A 17,896-nucleotide genomic window follows, 5' to 3' on the forward strand; every position below is an offset into this window, starting at 1 on the left:
TATTCATAACCACTGACCCTTTCATAATATATAATTAATGGAATTGAAAAAAGCCGTAAAGAAATGCACCAAAGTATAAACAGTGTTCTATTCAGAAATGTTTTGTATACATCTTTGAGTTTTCTAAACTTCCTGCAATGAGAAAATGGTAATTTTAAATGAGAGGAGAATAATAATTTTATTTTATAAATACATGATAGAAAATAATTTTACCTTTCTGAAATAATTCTCAATGACAAAGTTCCTTTTATGGTAAGCATTTTTACTACTAAATGTATGTGATTATACATTTATGTGCATATTTTGAAATATTGTCCTGAAATTTAGTGTTGGGCAAAAGCAGCTAACTAGCCAAATACATGAAAACTAAACAATTATTTCTCAATAGTAGGTTTCAGCGAAGGAGGAAAATCATGGCTTTTCCCCTCAAGTTTCCCAGTCCTGGTTGTACTGTTGCCAGTTAAGTGGAGAGGTGGGGTTGCTAAGTCCACAGGAGGAGAACTGAAGAAGGAAGAACATTCTGCTAAGGAGAACTGACTGATTAGAGGACACGGAGCTTTTTGGTGGCAGTAACGCTGAAGGGGGAAACAGAGACAAAAGGGGTTCCAAACTGGTCCAGGCGGGAAGACTTGGAGATAGCATTGTTTTGTTTTCCCACATGGTCCATTGACCTTAAAGTGAGGCATTGAGATATTAAGACAACACAGCACGCACCGGCACACTTAATTTTTTTTTTAACCACACCCTTCTCCCTCAGAAACATCTCTTTTGCCTGCCTCCTTTCCTCTTGTAAATTGAGGTGTTTCTGGGGTCAGGAGAATGGTTGTGACAAGGGTGAGAGAAGTGCAAGAGTGGCTTGGCCTGGCTACCACTGGAAAGGGTTGGATTGGGAGTATGATTGGGAGCAATAGAAGTAGAGAATTGACTGCAGATATCTGAATGTCAGCTTTTGTAAAGGAGGAAATGTATGATATCTGTGAATTATTTAATGTATAGAGCACCAGTGCCCATAGGCTGCAGTATTTTTATTCTCAGGCAACTAAATGGGAGTTTCAACCCTGCCTTTGTCATGGGTGACTTGGGTAAAATGTTTAAGGATGAAAATAGATATATTTCCACCTTTATCTTTGAGATTCCTAGTCCTTACCGAGGTGCAGTTTCATAATGTGGTCTTTTCCTTGCAGGGCATCCAGTATTTATGTTCACTCCAAGACCTGAATTTATATTATAACAACATTCCTTCATTAGTGGAGGTGTCCCGCCTACAGCCTTTACCCTTCCTCAAAGAACTAGATTTGAGACTCAATCCTGTTGTCAGGAAAGATACAGATTATAGGCTCTTTGCTGTGTACACGCTACAAACCCTGGAGAAACTGGGTGAGACCCTCCTTCTCTGTTCCTTGCCCCAGAATTTTTAAACCAGCTGCCTCCTAACCTCTTGGATGTTGGCCCAGAGTGTGCACTGGCAGGATATATTTGTTTATTAGTCAATATTTATGTAACTCTTTTGTGTTGGCAGGATGTATGACAAGTCCTTTTATTGTTTAGTGAATGACAATCTAAATCTATGATTTTATCAGTTACTTCCAGCTTTAGTTTTTCTTCAGTTGATGGTTTCACCACCACTTCCTCCCCAACAAAAAGTTTCCAGGTGTAGATTTATTTTTCCAGGTTCCCCCACTTCGCAACTGTTATTAGCAGTAGAAAACTAATACAACTCTTTGGGGCTTAGTTGGCAAAGAACAATAAATATTCCTTCAAGTGAGCTGGTCTATATTTCTCTATGATTTTATTGTTGAGTATACATTTCTTACTGATACAAAAGTCAATTTCACATGCCCTCAGGAAAGTTATTGTGGGGAAACTAAGTAAAGTCTTTCAGAAATAGTGTTAACTTTCAGCCTTAAGAGTAGGCCATCTGGATTATTTGCTGCCCAAGCTCTGCTTTCCTGCAGTGGTAGTGACACCTATGTGGCAGTTGTTGCTATGGTATCCCTGTAGTCTCCCTGAGTTACTACTTGCTCCAGTGACAACATAATAGCAATGTTTTGTGACCTGTCTCTAACAAAAGACGATGAGACTGGTCTTTAGTTTTTACTCTGTGAATATGGTTTTCTGACCCACTACTATTTACTCCAAAAAAGAAACATGCTCAGACCACGGTTTTTGCCTCCAGATGACAGAACTGTACGAGAAAGTGAGAGAAAAGCTGCCAAGCTGCATTTTAGTCAGTTGGGCAACAGTGAAAATTTTCTTTTAGAGGTGGAAAAAAGGTAAGAAGATTCTTTACAAATTTTTTTTAGTTTGTTCTGGACACACAGAGTAGTGAATTCCTGCTTAACATTCTTCATTTTCTAGCAGAAATCACCACAAGTTGTAAGAATCCTCAAATCAGGAATAAAAGTATCTATTCAATAAATTGAGATTTATCTGGGATGAGAATCTGGCCCTCGGTGGGAACATTTGTAAATTCGCTAAAGTTGTTTTTCGAAGCTTATGAATAGGGATACTATGAAATAACTTATCCCCGTAAACACTTACCAGTCCTTTCTTGGTAGAGTTATAAATCAGCGCGTGGTCTTTTCCTATTCCCATCACCACGGGCAGCGTTGTTAGAAATAAATTTGTTAAAAGATGATAAGGGAAGCACTTCTCTACAAAACTAAAAGTAAACAGAACTTGAAGCTCTAAAGTATCTGAAAGGTAGATTTTTCTACTTCTTGTTACTAAAATCCTATCAAAATAAGGTACCAAATCTTCTACCCCAAAACCCATGCTTTAAAAAAAAGTAGCTTGGGGCCGGCCCGGTGGCGCAGCAGTTAAGTGTGCACCTTCCACTTCGGCGGCCCGGGGTTCGCCAGTTCGGATCCCGGGTGCAGACATAGCACTGCTTGATAAGCTATGCTGTGGCAGACATCCCACATATAAAGTAGAGGAAGATGGGTATGGAGGTTAGCTCAGGGCCAGCCTTCCTCAGCAAAAAGAGGAGGATTGGCAGCAGTTAGCTCAGGGCTAATCTTCCTCAAAAAAAAAATTGTTTTTTAATTAAATTAAATTAAAAAGCAGTAGCTTTATTAATTTTGGGAAATAGGAGTCCAATACAAACAACTTAATTCAGAAAAGTACAGAGAAAAATTAAAATCACCCCATATTCTGCTACCAAGAGTTAACTGCTAGTAATGTTTGGTATACATCCTTCCAGACATCTGTGTACACTTGTAGATGTATCTATTAGTATTTTTTTCTGATGATAAAAGTAATACATGCTTATTGTTGAGAATTTGGAAAGTATAGGAAAAAACACAAGGAATAAAATAAGCAACTCGGGGCCCGCCCTGTGGCCTAGTGGTTAAGTTCAGGCGCTCTGCTTCCTCGGCCCAGAGTTTCCCTGGTTCGGATCCTGGGCACAGACATGGCACCGCTAGCTCATCAGGCCACACTGAGGCGGTGTCCCACATGCCACAAATAGAAGGACCTGCAACTAAAATATACAACTATGTAATGGGGGGATTTGGGGAGAAAAAGCAGGAAAAAAAAAAAAGACTGGCAACTGTTGTTAGCTCAGGTGCCAATCAAAAAAAAAAGAAAAAAAAAGTAACTCATAATCCCACTACCCAGAAATAAACATTAATTATATTATGGTAAATATCCTCTTAGTCTTAGATATATGTATGTATATATGTGTGTTTATATATAATAATAATATATAATATGTTAAATAAATATATAAATGTATTATTAATTAAAAATAATAAATATGTATTTATTTTGTAGTTTACTATAGAAGTACAGAGATGAATTAATGTATAACTGAATAAATTTTCTAGTATGGCAAATAATTGGTGCCATCATATTTCTGTTTAGTTACCTATAGTGATTGCAAAACCAAAGGTAAAATATTATGCAAGTGCCCAGTATTAACATTAATATCTTACAGGCTCTCCAACCTTCAGTGATGGTTTTTTTTTAAGCCTTTCTGTATCCCAGTTCCCCCAACCTATAAAATGGCAATAATAGATAATAGGTGAGCTTTTATGATGAAATGAAATGGTGGATATAAAATGCCTGGCTCATAGACTAGGCTGTACTTCCCAATCTTACTGTACTACATCAGTCAAGTGCAAACACTTGCTTTTCTCGTCTGTTTTTCTAACTAACGGCTGTAGTTGTTTCCACTATAATTCTTGGTGGCAGAATCTTCCTTTCTGTGTCCTAACTATGAGTTTTTTAATTCAAAAGAAAATATCTTATTCTGTCAATCATTCAGGCCTAAGTTTGTTTCAAGAAAACAGAGTGCATAAGTTCTGAATTTTCTGGCTTTCATACTTTAAAGGCTGGACTATAGTGTCCTCTCTCATTATTCTCAGCAGAAATACTATGGCTTTTTAAAAAATGGCTTTAACGGAAATATTTGTGAAATTAATACGTTCTAGAAAATTTGAAAAAGCATCTGATCACCATGAATTAATGTTTCTGGATAGTATTTACTGGTGATCTCAGAAGCCACCTTTTTGTTGTTTGGTTTTTTTTTTTAGGAAGATTAGCCCTGAGCTAACATCTGCTGCCAATCCTCCTCTTTTTGGTGAGGAAGACTGGCCCTGAGCTAACATCCATGCCCATCTTCCTCTACTTTATATGTGGGATGCCTACCACAGCATGGCATGCCAAGCGGTGCCATGTCTGCACCCAGGATCTGAACCGGCGAACCCTGGGCTGCCAAATCGGAACGTGCGCACTTAACCGCTGTGCCACCAGGCCAGCCCATGAAGCTGCCTTTTGAGTTTTAAATACAGTCATACACTGCATAACGATGTTTTGGTCAACATCAGACTACATATTACAATGGTGGTTATATAAGATTAGTGCCATATAGCCTAGGTGTTTGTAGGCTATACCATCTAGGTTTGTGTAAGTACACTCTATGATGTTTGCACAACAACAAAATTGCCTAATGATTTGTTTCTCAGAACGTATCCCTGTTGTTAAGTGACACATGACTGTAAATTATTCTATGTGGCAGCTCTAGGGAGAAGACAATGAAAAACTCTGTGACAGATGAGAGCTCTGTATCAAAAGTCAGTGCTGATGTTAACAACAGGATTGAAACTGGTAAGTTTTCTCTCTCTGATTGCAAAATGATTAAAACATCAGTTGTTTTAGCTTTTGTGGGCAATCTTGGGTAGGATGAAGACAAAACAGTTGCGAAATAACATAGATTTGAAGCAAGCACAAGATTTTCTGGCTGTGTTTTCCCTCCTTTCTTTCACTGCCAGAAGGGCCCTATTTATTGAGCAGTCCTAAGCCAGAACCCATCAAAGCACAGGCTGTACTCAGTTCAATTTTATTTACATCACTTTGTATCATCAGTACATCCTGAAAATTGCATTCCCAGTCCCCTGAGCATTGCAAAGGTGATTGATTCATTAGTCAGACTCATGACTCATCTGCATCAATGCAGCTCACACCCTGGGCCTTCTGGGCTTCTCCATCTTGAACCTTTGCAGCTGCAGAATCTCTTGTATTTGTGCTATATTCCCGGGGAGTGTTGCCTGTAAGCAGTTGGTAATCCAATATGGTTAAAATGGTTATGCCACATTAATGGTCGTGCCACAGCAGAGGAGAAAGCTTTCCACTAGAGAAATTGCATGCAATGGACGTTTATGGATTAACCTGGCATTCATCAGATGACCTTTTACTTGAGAAAACTTAATTCTGTGTCAAGGCTTCTGTCCCTTTGAAGGATCTATTGAATTATATACAAACTCTAAAAATTAATCCCTAAAATCCTAGCAGTAACTTTAATAGATTGAATATGTAGTTTAGACTTTAAAGGTTTTCCGTTGATAGCATATAGTATTTTATATTCCTGACTTCTTATCTATCTATGTGGATAGTTACTGACAAGTCATTTTCATGGTGTTTAGTAAATAAGCCATAGTGAGGTATGATTTTTATTTTCCTTTCTTGGAAGTCTCAGTGCACATAAGTCACGGAGAATGAATTGCCTTATTTCATTTTAAATAGCATTTTTTATATTTCAAAAATGATGAAATTCAATTGTAATAATTTTGGAAAATACTGAAAAGCATAAAGAACAACATTTTAATCACTCGTAAGCCTGTCCCCTAAAGAGAATCCCAGTTAATAATTTGGTATACAGCCTTCCTGTCTTTTTTCTAGGTATAAGCATTTATATGTCTATTTCCAGAAAGACAAAGATACATTGAAGCATAATTTTCCTCTTTTTGTGTGAGCTGAATTTAACTTCATTTATGTAATATCATGTCACTAGCACACACAAAGATTCACTCCGTGAATTAAAATGTTTTAAGGTGCACGATCTCAACTGAGAACAAACTGCTTTACTAGACACAGGACCCATTTCTAAAGGTTCTTGGAAGCTCCAGCTGTTGCCTGGATTTCTTAAATATATTAAATTTATTTTGCTACTTTGAAACATTAAAGAGCTTTGCTTTCCACTGAAAATTAAGTTTGTGCTGGATCCCTGGGGAGTGTTGCCTGTAAGCACTGTTGGTAATCCAGTGTGACTAAAGTGGTTACGCCATGTTAATGGTTGTGCCACAGGCTAGGAGAAAACTTTCTGGAGAACAGTTCCCACTTGCTCAGTTGTTCAAAAGAGTGGTTTCCCACCAATCATTTAGAATGGGCAGGGAAACTCCGCTTTCTTGGATCCTCATCCTATTCTCCTAACCGCGTAATCTTTGACTCTTTCAAAGGTTCCTCTCTCTTTTTCCATACACCGAAATAAGCATACCTAGGCTGTGTCTTCAGACTCTTCTTTCTTTACTCTTTGCCCTTATTGATCTCATCTATTTCCACAGCTTGCTTTATTTCCTCCCTGTAGATGACTCTTAAATATATTGGTCTAGCTTTGACGACCTGCGCCAGTCTCTCTCTGCACCAGTCCCCCATTTCTGTTGACCAACTAGTAATATACACTTGCAATAACCATTGGATAACTTTCCAGCCCCTCAAGCTAAACACGTTAAAAAAAAAAACAAAACAAAAACTAACCCCTTTCCTCCAGCTCTAAACAGCTCCTAGGGTTTCATCAGTGTTACCATCACTTTCTATTACTCAGATTCAGAACTATAGTGGGGTTTGATGCTGCTCCTCCCCTAAAGCCTAGCTGAATGTTCATACCCTATAGTATGAGCCACAGTCGACAAGCCTTCCTTTCCCTTTCCTAATAGTCTCTCTCTCTCTCTCTTTTTTTTTTTTTGGTGAGAAAGATTGTCCCTGAACTCACATCTGTGCCAGTCTTCCTCTGTTTAGTGTGTGGGATGCCACCACAGCATGGCTTGATGAGTGTGTAGGTCCATGCCCAGTATCCAAACCTGTGAACCCTGGGCCACCAAAGCAGAGCACGCAAATTTAACCACTGTGTCACTGGGCTGGCCCCCTAATAGTCTCTTAACAAGCATGCTTAATAGCTATCATTTACTGAATATAAACTCTGGGCCAGGCCCTGTACATTATCTCATTTAATCCTCACAACAACCTTGAAGGTGGTTATAATTATCCTTGTTTTACAGGTGGGAAAACTGAGACCCAAAGAGGTGAAATAACTTGCTCTAGTTATACAGTAAGTGGCAGAGCTGGGATGCAAACTCTGGTCCATCTGTCTTCTTAGTCCTCTTAACCATTACACCATACTGGCTCCCAATCTCTTCTTCCTTCAGTTCATTTTGTGCTTTCCTGTCAGATTAATTCTCTTAAAACTCAGCTGTGATAATTATACTTGCCTGTCGAAAACGTCCCTGGCTCCCACTCACCTACTAAATTAAGACTCCTTAATCTGACGTACAAGACTCCCCTAAACTCTAGCCACAGTTTCTCTCTTCAGTCTAACTTGAAACCTTATCTCCTATTTCTCAACTACAATGTCCAATGCTTCAATCAAACCAAATCACTCCCTCCTTCTCAAATAATTCTTCCTTTCTCCCTCCTCTGCCCCTGAACAAATGCTGTCCCTTCTGCTTGGAATGCTTTAATCAAAATCCTGCCCTTTCTTTATGACTCAACTCAAAGCCCATCCTTTTTAGTGAAACTTTTTTTATTCTTCAACCAAAAAAAATTTTTCTTGGGCCAGCCCGGTGGTGCAGTGGTTGGATTCGCACATTCTGCTTCTCAGCGGCCCCGGGTTCACCAGTTCAGATCCCAGGTGCGGACAAGGCACTGCTTGGCAAGCCATGCTGTGGTAGGCGTCCCATGTATAAAGTAGAGGAAGATGGGCACGGATGATAGCTCAGGGCCGGTCTTCCTCAGCAAAAAGAGGAGGATTGGTAGTAGTTGGCTCAGGGCTAATCTTCCTCAAAAAAAAAAATTTTTTTTTCTTTTTTTGTAAACCCACATAATTTATCCTCCAGTACGTATACTCTGGAAATAGAAAATGCAACAATTCCTTGAATCACTTGCAGCATCATTAGGAAAATGAGACAAACTTGAAAGAGCTAAGTAACACAATTCAAGGCAGTGTATATGAAATTGTCAAATGAGTGATGCAGATCAGTATTCCTCACACTGAGGGTTGTGGACTACTAGTCCAGGGATACATCACAGAGGTCCACAGGCAGAGTGAGACCCTTTAATTTTGTGTTTTTGTTTGAAGCAGTTGTGAAAAATATTTAAAAGATGTAAAGGCAAAAAAACTCTTTTGCAGTATTAGTCTCCTATTTGAAAAATAGTCTTTACTTTTTAGAGCAGTTTTAGATTCACAGGAAAATTAAGCAGAAAATACACAGAGTTCCCATATAGCCTATGCCTCCACACACACAGCCTCCCCCACTATCCATGTCCAGCACCAGGGTGGTACTTTTGTTACAACTGATGAACCTACACTGATACATCCTTATCACCCAAAGTACATAGTTTACATTAGGGTTCGTTCTTGGCATTGTATATTCTATGAGTTTCACAAATGTATAATGATGTGTATCTACCATTTTAGTACCATACAGAATAGTTTCACTGCCCTAACTTTGTGCTCCTCTGGTCATCCCTTCCTCCCCTCTAATTCCTGGCAACACTGATCTTTTTAATGTCTCCATAGTTTTCAGGGTTTTTTTTTTTTTTAATTTTAATTAATTAATTAATTAATTAATTATTGAGGAAGATTAGCCCTGAGCTAACCTCTGCCACTAGTCCTCCTCTTTTTGTTGAGGAAGAGTGGCCCTGAGCTAACATCTGTGCCCATCTTCCTCTATTTTATACGTGGGACGCCTGCCACAGCATGGCTTGATAAGCAGTGCGTAGGTCCGGGCCTGGGATCTGAACTGGCGAACCCCAGGCTGCTGAAGCAGTGTGTGCAAACTTAACCGCTATGCCACCAGGCCAGCCCCTCACTTGTTTTTATTGTGGTAAAATACACATAACATAAAATTTACCATATTAACCATTTTTAAGTGTATAGTTTGGTGGTATTAAATACCTTCATAATGTTGTGCAACCATCACCACCATCCATCTCCAGAACTCTTTTTATCTTATAAAACTGAAACTATATCCATTAAATGATAATTCCCCATTTCCTCTTCCCTGCAGCCCCTGGCAACAACCATTCTATTTTCTGTCTCTATGATTTCTGTCTCTGTGATTTGATATAAGTGGAATCATACACTATTTGTCTTTTTGTGACTGGCATATTTCACTTAACATAATGTCCTCAAGGTTCTTCTAGGTTGTAGCATATGTCATAATTTCCTTCCTTTTCATGGGTGAATGATATTCCATTGTGTGTATACACATTTTATATATGTGTGTGTGTATATATATATATGTGTGTGTGTATATATGTGTATATGTGTGTGTGTATATATATATATATATATATATACACACACACACACACACTACATTTTGCTTATCCATTCATCTGTTGATGGACACTTGGGTTGCTTCCATGTTTTAGTTATTGTGACTAATGCTGCTATGAACATGAGTGTACAAATATCTCTTCGAGACCCTGCTTTCACTTCTTCTAGGTATATACCCAGAAGTAGAATTACTGGATCATATGGTAATTTTATTTTTAATTTTTTCAGGAACTGTCATACTGTTGTCTATAGCAGCTATACCATTTTACATTCCCACCAAGAGTGCACAAGAGTTCCAATTTCTCCACATCCCTGCCAATGCTTGTTATTTTCCGGGTTTGTTTTTTTTTCATAATAGCCATCCTAATGGGTGTGAGGTGGTATCTCATGGTTTTAATTTGCATTTCCCTAATGATCAGTGATGCTGAGTATCCTTTTATGTGTTTATTGGCCATTTGCCTATCTTCTTTTGGAAAAATGTCTATTCAAGTCCTTTCCTCACTTTTGAATAGAGTTGTTTGTTTTTTTTGTTGTTGAGTTGTAGGAGTTCTCTATATATTCTGAATATTAGTCCCTTATCAGATATATGATTTGCAAATATTTTCTCCCATTCTGTGGGTTGCCTTTTTACTCTGTGGATATTGTTTTTAGATGCGCAAAGTTTTTAAATTTTCACCAAGTCAAATTTTCTATTTTTTCTTTTGTTGTTTTGGTTTTCTTTTATTGCTTGGTGTCACATTCAATAAATCATTGCCAAATCCAATGTCATGAAGCATTTCCTCTATGTTTTATTCTGAGAGTTTTATAGTTTTAGGCCTTATGTTTTGGTCTCTGATCTATTTTGAGTTAATTTTTGTATATGGTGTTAGGTAAGGGTCCAACTGCATTCTTTTGCATGAAGAATGGGGGATGGGTAGCTGCTACTGTGCTAAGAGTTGAAATTGACCAAAGTTAACCCAAGTTTACCTTCCTAGCTTTCCCCTGGAAGTTGTAACCCTTCAGTAGACTCCAGAGTTCCAAAATAGTTATGTCAGATAGATTCCACCAGTGCAGTTGTTGCCTAGGTCAGAGACAGATGCAGGCGCTTCCTATTCCACCATCTTCCCATCTTCATAGTTTTGCCTTTTCCAGAATGTCATATAGTTGGAATTATACAGTATGTAGCATTTTTAAATTGACTTCTTTTACTTATTAATACGTACTTTTTTTTTCTGCTTTTTCTCCCTGAATCCCCCCAGTACATAGTTGTATATTTTAGTTGTGGGTCCTTCTAGTTGTGGCATGTGGAACGCCACCTCAACGTGGCCTGATGAGCAGTGCCATGTCCACGCCCAGGATCTGAACTGGCGAAACCCCAGGCTGCCAAGGTGGAGCACGCGAACTTAACCACTCGGCCATGGGGCCAGCCTCTAATATGTACTTGTTTCCTCCAATGTCTTTTTTCTTTTCTTTTTTTCTTCCTGAGGAAGATTTGCCCTGAGCTAACATCTGTTGCCAATCTTCCTCTTTTTTTTCCTTTTGTATGTGAGCTGCCACAATAACATGGTTGCTGACAGACGAGTCATATAGGTCCACGCCCAGGAACTGAACCCTGGCTGCAGAAGTGGAGCATGCTGAATTTAACTACTAGGCCACTGGGGCTGGAGCATCCATGTCTTTTCATGGCTTGATAGCTCCTTTCTTTTTAGTGGCTGAATAATGTTCCATTGTATGGATGTACCATGGTTTGTTAATCCTTTCACTTACTGAAGGACATCTTGGTTGCTTTCAAGTTTTGGCAATTATGAAAAAAGCTGCTAAAAACATCGGTGTGCAGGTGTTTGTGTAGACATAACTTTTCAACTCCTTTAGGTAAATACCAAGTGTTTATTTTTGTAAGAAACTGCCAAACTGTCTCCCAATATAATCTGCTTTTTAAAACATCTTTTTATAAAGTAAGTTTCTTAAATTGAAGTTTCTCACACTGGATTCATATTCTTTGAGTTTATGAGAATATCATATTTGAGAAATACTGATGGGGATGGGCACATGCTGCAGAAGCTCAGAGTGTGATAGGAGCTGATGGGGAAAGGTTTTGTGGCAAAAATGGAAACAAAGCCATCAGTCCTTAAAGGCTATAGAGTGGGATGGCCTGAAAGGAGGAGGAAGGCATCGTTGTCAGTGGGATTGGTGTGAACAACTATGTGAAAGTGGTAATGAGCATAGCAGGTCATGGGGACAGTTAGTGATTATCTGGTTTGAGAAGAAGGTTTGTATTGGGTAGAAGGTCAGATTATTGAAAAGCAATGAATGCCTTACTAAGTATAGTTAACATTTATCCTGGGATGTTTGCATATAGTACACATATATTCTGTGAGTTGAAAAGGGCCTTGCTCACTCTTTTAGTCAACTCCTTTGGCCTTTAAATAGAATCACACCTAAAATATACTGATCTAATGAATATATTATTTTAAAATAGCAAAAAAAATTCACCACAATTGCCCTCAGTGGCTCATTCCTATGTCTGGCAGATGTATCAATGTCTTTTTTTTTTTTAAAGATTTTATTTTTCCTTTTTCTCCCCAAAGCCCCCTGGTACATAGTTGTATATATATATTTTTAGTTTTAGGTCCTTCTAGTTGTGGCATGTGGGGTGCTGCCTCAGCATGGCTTAATCAGCAGTGCCATGTCCATGGCCAGGATCCAAACTGGCAAAACCCTGGGCTGCTGAAGCAGAGCACGGGAACTTAACCACTCAGCCACGGGGCCAGCCCCATTGTCTTTATAACTAATTGAAATCCATCCCATTTCAACCTGTTGGTCCTTGTCTTCTCTTGGTTCAGCCATGATGGTGTTTTAGTTTAGTAAAAATCAGGCTTGGAATAGCAGAGACCTCACAAAATAGTGGCTTAAATAAGATAGAAGTTCATTTCTCTCACATATAGAAATCCAGATGTTGGGCAGTCTAGGGCTGTTATGAGGGGTTGAAGAGGTGAATAATGGATATGGTAGGAGGCAGCTGGCAATCTCTGCCTAGTAGAAATAAGAGCAATTCAGCAAAAAAGTGTATATTTATTGGCAGATCCTGCGTTAGAGACTATACATGTAAGGAAATGACCCAACAGTGTCAAATCTTCAGATACTCCCAGTCTGAAAGGATTTATCACAGCCTATTAGGTTACAAGTCAGGCTGAGAAGAATTCAACTGTGGCAGAGATAAAGAACCTTGGGGGAGAGGCAATAGCAGTTAATATTGACTGGGGAACTGGGAAAAGGCTTCATAAAAGAGGAGACATCTAAGTTGGGTGTTCAAATAGAATTCAGTGGGCATGGTTGGGTATTCAATGCAGAGAGAACAGCAGCAGCAAATACAAGTGTGGCAGATTAGGTAACTGACTCAGTTTGTTGCTGGAGCTAAGGTGCTTAACTAAAGCCAAGTTGCAAAGGGCCTCTTTACAAATCATTTTCATTTTATTCTCTTGAAAATGGGAAACAAAGATATTTTACATAGAAAGCATGATTAAATGTGTGATTTAGGGAGATAACTCAAGCTAGATTTAGTTAGATGGGCAGCAATTAGAGGCAATAGTCCAAATGGGAGATAATGAGGACCTGACCTGACATAGGGCAATAATAGCAGTATGAATGCACATGAGGAAGTACAAATTGATTAAATGCTTGAGGATATGAGAAGAAAACCTGGAGATAAAATATTAAGTATTTTTACTTGCAATGTTTTGCTAGGGATTCCAAACTTCAGAAGATTTGAATTTCTGAATAAGAGACATATCAGATATTTAAGGGGGAAAAATACAGGGTTACAGGCAGTCTGTTCATGGTGGGGAAAAAACCCACCGATTTATTTTCATGGTTATCATATCTGAAATGGTTACTATATATTAATATTTCAAAAGTCAGGGATTATGTTGTTTTCATTGGGGATTAGCAACTTAAAGGAAATGGTTCAAAGCTTCATTTATTTTGGAGACTAGTACTTGACGAGTTATTTCTGCTCTTAAAAATTTATCTCAGTGTAGTCTAGGGTGCAAGATGTTTCTTAGAGATCAGCACCAAAAGGAAGAGGAAGAAAGAGGGTTGAGCAGATGGAGAGCTCTAGAGTTTGGACTCCCCTTCAGAATGTCCCATCCCAGGCTAGTCACTGGATATGGACTGCCTCCGGAATGGCATGACATCAAGATGTAGTTCTCTATACCTGGGGCAGACTCTGAAGAGCAAAGCAGCTCTTGTTGCCCATAACTTGGCAGTAAACCCTTTCTTGAAAGGGATCTGGGAAGTGCACCTCTGTTTCAACCTCACATGGATTGCAAGGTTTTTGGCCAAATGTGTGAAGTAGGGCCTCATCCAACTACAATTACTGGTAGCTGAAGTAGCCAACTATTAGTTTTTTGCACCTGTATCATCAATATACAGCCATTTCTCTGTCATTACAAATATTAAACAATTTTCAATTGTAAAACGATAGTGAATTATGGTCCTATCACATTCATTATGTGGGTGTAAAACCTGGACTAGACAACAATGTCATAACTACATTTGCTTTTGGAATTAAATGATGGGTATATTTTACATCTGAATAAAAAGAAGAAGAAATTGAACTTTAAGACAAGAAAAATATTTATCTCAGAATACAAATTGCTTCTTTTTCCAAGTTTTTCCCAGTTGTGGTATATGACATGCTTAGTCATAATGGCAGCAGAGTGAGGTGTCAGTTTTTATTTTTCAGGAGTGAAGCTATATCTTGCATATGACACCAAAGGAAAAATATATGAATTAGACTTCATAAAGATTAAAAACTTTTGTGCTTTAAAGGACAATATCACAAAAGTAAAAAGCTCACAAAATGGGAGGAAATATTTTCAAATCATATATTTGACAAGGGTCTAGTATCCATTCTGTATAAAGAACTCTTACAACTCAATAACAAAAAGACACACCAGTCAATTAGAATATGGGCAAAGGATTGAAGAGACATTTCTCCAAAGAAGATATACAACTAGCCAATAGGCACATGAAAGATGCTCAGCATCACTAGCCATCAGGGAAATGCAAATCAAAACCACAAGAAGATATCACTTCACATCCACTAGGATGGCAGAATCAAAAGGACAGATAAGAAGTGATGGCAAGGATGTGGAGAAATTAGAACCCTCATACATTGCTGGTGGGGAAATAAAATGGTATAGCTTCTTTGGAAAACAGCTTGGGAGTTCCTCAAAAAGTTAAACATAGAGTTATCATTTGACCCAGCAATTCCACTCCTAGGTATATACCCAAGAGAAATGAAAACATATGTTCACACAAAGATTTGTACAGGAATGAAAGCAGCATTATCTATAATAGCCAAAAAGTCCATCAGCTGATGAACAGATAAACAAAATACGACATAACCATGTAAGGCATATTATTCAGCCTAAAAAGGCATGAAGTACTGATACATGCTATAATGTGTATCTTGAAAACATTATGCTAAATGACAGAAACTAGACACAAAAGGTCAAATATTGTATTATTCCATTTACATTAAATGTCCAGAATAGGCAAATCCATAGGGTCAGAAAGTGTATTGATGGTTGCCAGGGGCTGATGGAGAGGAGAGAACTGAGAGTGACAGCTAACTGGGTTTCTTTTTGTGAGATGAAATTAGATAGTGATGATGGTTGCACAACTTTGTGAATATATGAAAAATCACTGCATTGTACACTATAAAAGAGTGAATTGTTTTGTGAATTATATCTCAATTAAAATAAAGATTATCCCCTCCAAAAAAAGTGATTCCATAGAACCTGGTAATGTGGTAATTGAGATTTGAGCTGAGTGAGAGTGAAAGAAAAAGTTTCTATCCTGAGGGATTGGGTGAGTGAGTAGTAATGCCAACACTAAGATGTGGGTTGGGGTGGAAGTGGGGGCCACCAGCAGAATTAGGCCTGGAAGTCAAGATAATGAGTTTGGTTTAGAAAATACTGACCTTTTAGTCGTATATGGGGTACTGTTTTGGGGGCAGTTTGAGAAACTTAGGTCTGGATACTAAAAGAGATGTTGACGAAAATAATCCATAACCAATCTATAAATGAAAATTTGGGAGAGTTTATTCTGAGCTTAAATTTTAGGATTATAACCCCGGAGAGTCTTTCCACAAAGGAACAGAGCACTCCAAAGAAGTGGGGGTATAAGGGTGGTTATATACCTTCAAAGAGGGTGTTTCACATATGATTGAAATGTCCCTCCCACAATAGTCACAAGATTGCCCTGTTGGCACAGCACTTGATGGACACAGCAGGTAGTGGGTCTGCTATCTTGGTGGGTGTAGCAGGAGGCAAGTCTATTGTCTCCAGCTGGGCGGTCACAGGTGAGCACAGCAATCAGCTTCTAGCCTAAGGAAAGATGCTTAATCCTTAAGGAGACTCCAAGTTGGGAGGGGGAGGCAAGTTGCACCTTTATCTCAAGGGCCTTTGCTCTTGCCATAGGGAATCTCTAAAGCAGGTATACAATGCATGCTCAACGGCCTCGGTCAGGCCCTTTTGGAAAGACAAGGTCAGGCCAAATTAGGTTTACACCAAAATGGCTTCCTCGTATATTCCAATATATCCTATTACTTGCCATTTTTATTTGACGGAGAGATGAGAGTTAAGAGATTTAGGTTTAGTGTCATCCAGATTTCGGTAATAGCTGAAACCAAAGAAAAGGTATGACAGTATTCAGCAAAGAGTTTGGACCTTGGGGGATTTGGTTGAACCAAGAGTTTAGTTGAAAGAAAAAGAACCTGTGAATCTGAAAAGGAGGATTAGTGTGATAGGAGGACAACCAGGGTGGAGCAGGTTTTTGGACATCTGGGAAATATAAGTGTTGTTCTGTAAGATAAGGGTAAGAGGAGCCCTGAAGCCAAAGTCACAGCTTACTCACCATTCTCATTCTCTACTAAGAATCAGATTAAAACCAGCCATTTCTCCTTCACCTTGTTTTTTCTGTGTTACTACTGCGATAGGAACCAGAGAACATAAACTTTGAGAGCTTATGTCACTTTGAGAAAAGTAGTTCTGTCAAGTACAATGATGGAAGAGCGTCTTGTGTTGAAGTAATAGGACATTTCAGTCCTAGAAGGCAACTCAGAAATAGGAGGCATTTTAGAGCCCCAGATGGACTGAGAGGCTGGATTGTCAAAAGGCTGGCTTTATTCACTCTGTATTGTCAGTTGCCCTGGCTTATAGTAGCTTTCTGTTGCCAGAGCCTGCAGATGAGAACTAGCAGAAGAGCACATTGTTTGACTAAGGTCCAAGTTTTTGAAATTGTCTTAATTCTTACACAATCTTGCTAAGGAAAAAACCTCCCTAAACAAACAAGCAGACAAAAAAGAGAAACTCTTATTTTCATCCTGGTTCCTCCAGAAGACCCCAAATCCCAGAATTATACAATTAATAACTATTGATCAAGAATGTGCAAAAACTTATGTTCAAGTGTTTTAATCTAATAAATATCCTAACTAGCTGGGTTTTTTTTCTGAAGAAGATTCACCCTGAGCTAACATCCATGCCAATCTTCCTGTACTTTTTAGAATGTGGGCTGCCAGCACAGCAAAGCCACTAACAGAGCGGTGATCCACACCTGGGAATGGAACTGGGGCCTCCAAAGCCGAGCGCGCTGAACTTAACCACTAGGCCACCAGGGCTGGCCCTAACCAGCTCTTTTTGATAACAGTTTCCAGGGTGACCAGGACTAGGATATACTTTTTGTTTGTTTGTTTTTCCTTTTTATTCCTAAAGTTGTTTCTCTAATTATAAGCAAAAAAATACTGGGAGACCTAAGGATTCAGCATTCTTCTCTATGATCGTGGCTAGTCTTCCTATGGTCCTGATTAGTGTTTCTCTTTTTTTCAAGTGAGGAGATCCAGGCGGAAGAAGGCTGATTTGAAATGATGAATCACTGTAGACTGCTGATTAGAGCCCTGGAGATATGTGATGTCAGGAGACTACTGCAGGCTATCTCCTTCTGTAGCTGGAGATTGTTGACTTGGTCTCAAAGTTCATTATTTCTTTACTTGGGAAATATGCAAAGTATTTGCTTTCT

General features: G+C 38.8%; 1 protein-coding gene across 1 annotated transcript in view; it reads left to right on the forward strand.

The window, feature by feature from the left end:
• The window catches only part of LRRC36 (leucine rich repeat containing 36), a 57,954-nt gene that overhangs the window by 20,180 nt on the left and 19,878 nt on the right, over positions 1 to 17,896 (forward strand). Inside the window, exons 3-5 of the mRNA XM_046683144.1 lie at positions 1,185 to 1,377; positions 2,177 to 2,273; positions 5,021 to 5,109. Of these exons, the coding sequence (XP_046539100.1) occupies positions 1,185 to 1,377; positions 2,177 to 2,273; positions 5,021 to 5,109 (379 nt within the window). The remainder of the gene's footprint in view (positions 1 to 1,184; positions 1,378 to 2,176; positions 2,274 to 5,020; positions 5,110 to 17,896) is intronic.

Source organism: Equus quagga, chromosome 13 (genome assembly GCF_021613505.1).
Source record: "Equus quagga isolate Etosha38 chromosome 13, UCLA_HA_Equagga_1.0, whole genome shotgun sequence".
Taxonomy (NCBI): Eukaryota; Metazoa; Chordata; class Mammalia; order Perissodactyla; family Equidae; genus Equus; species Equus quagga.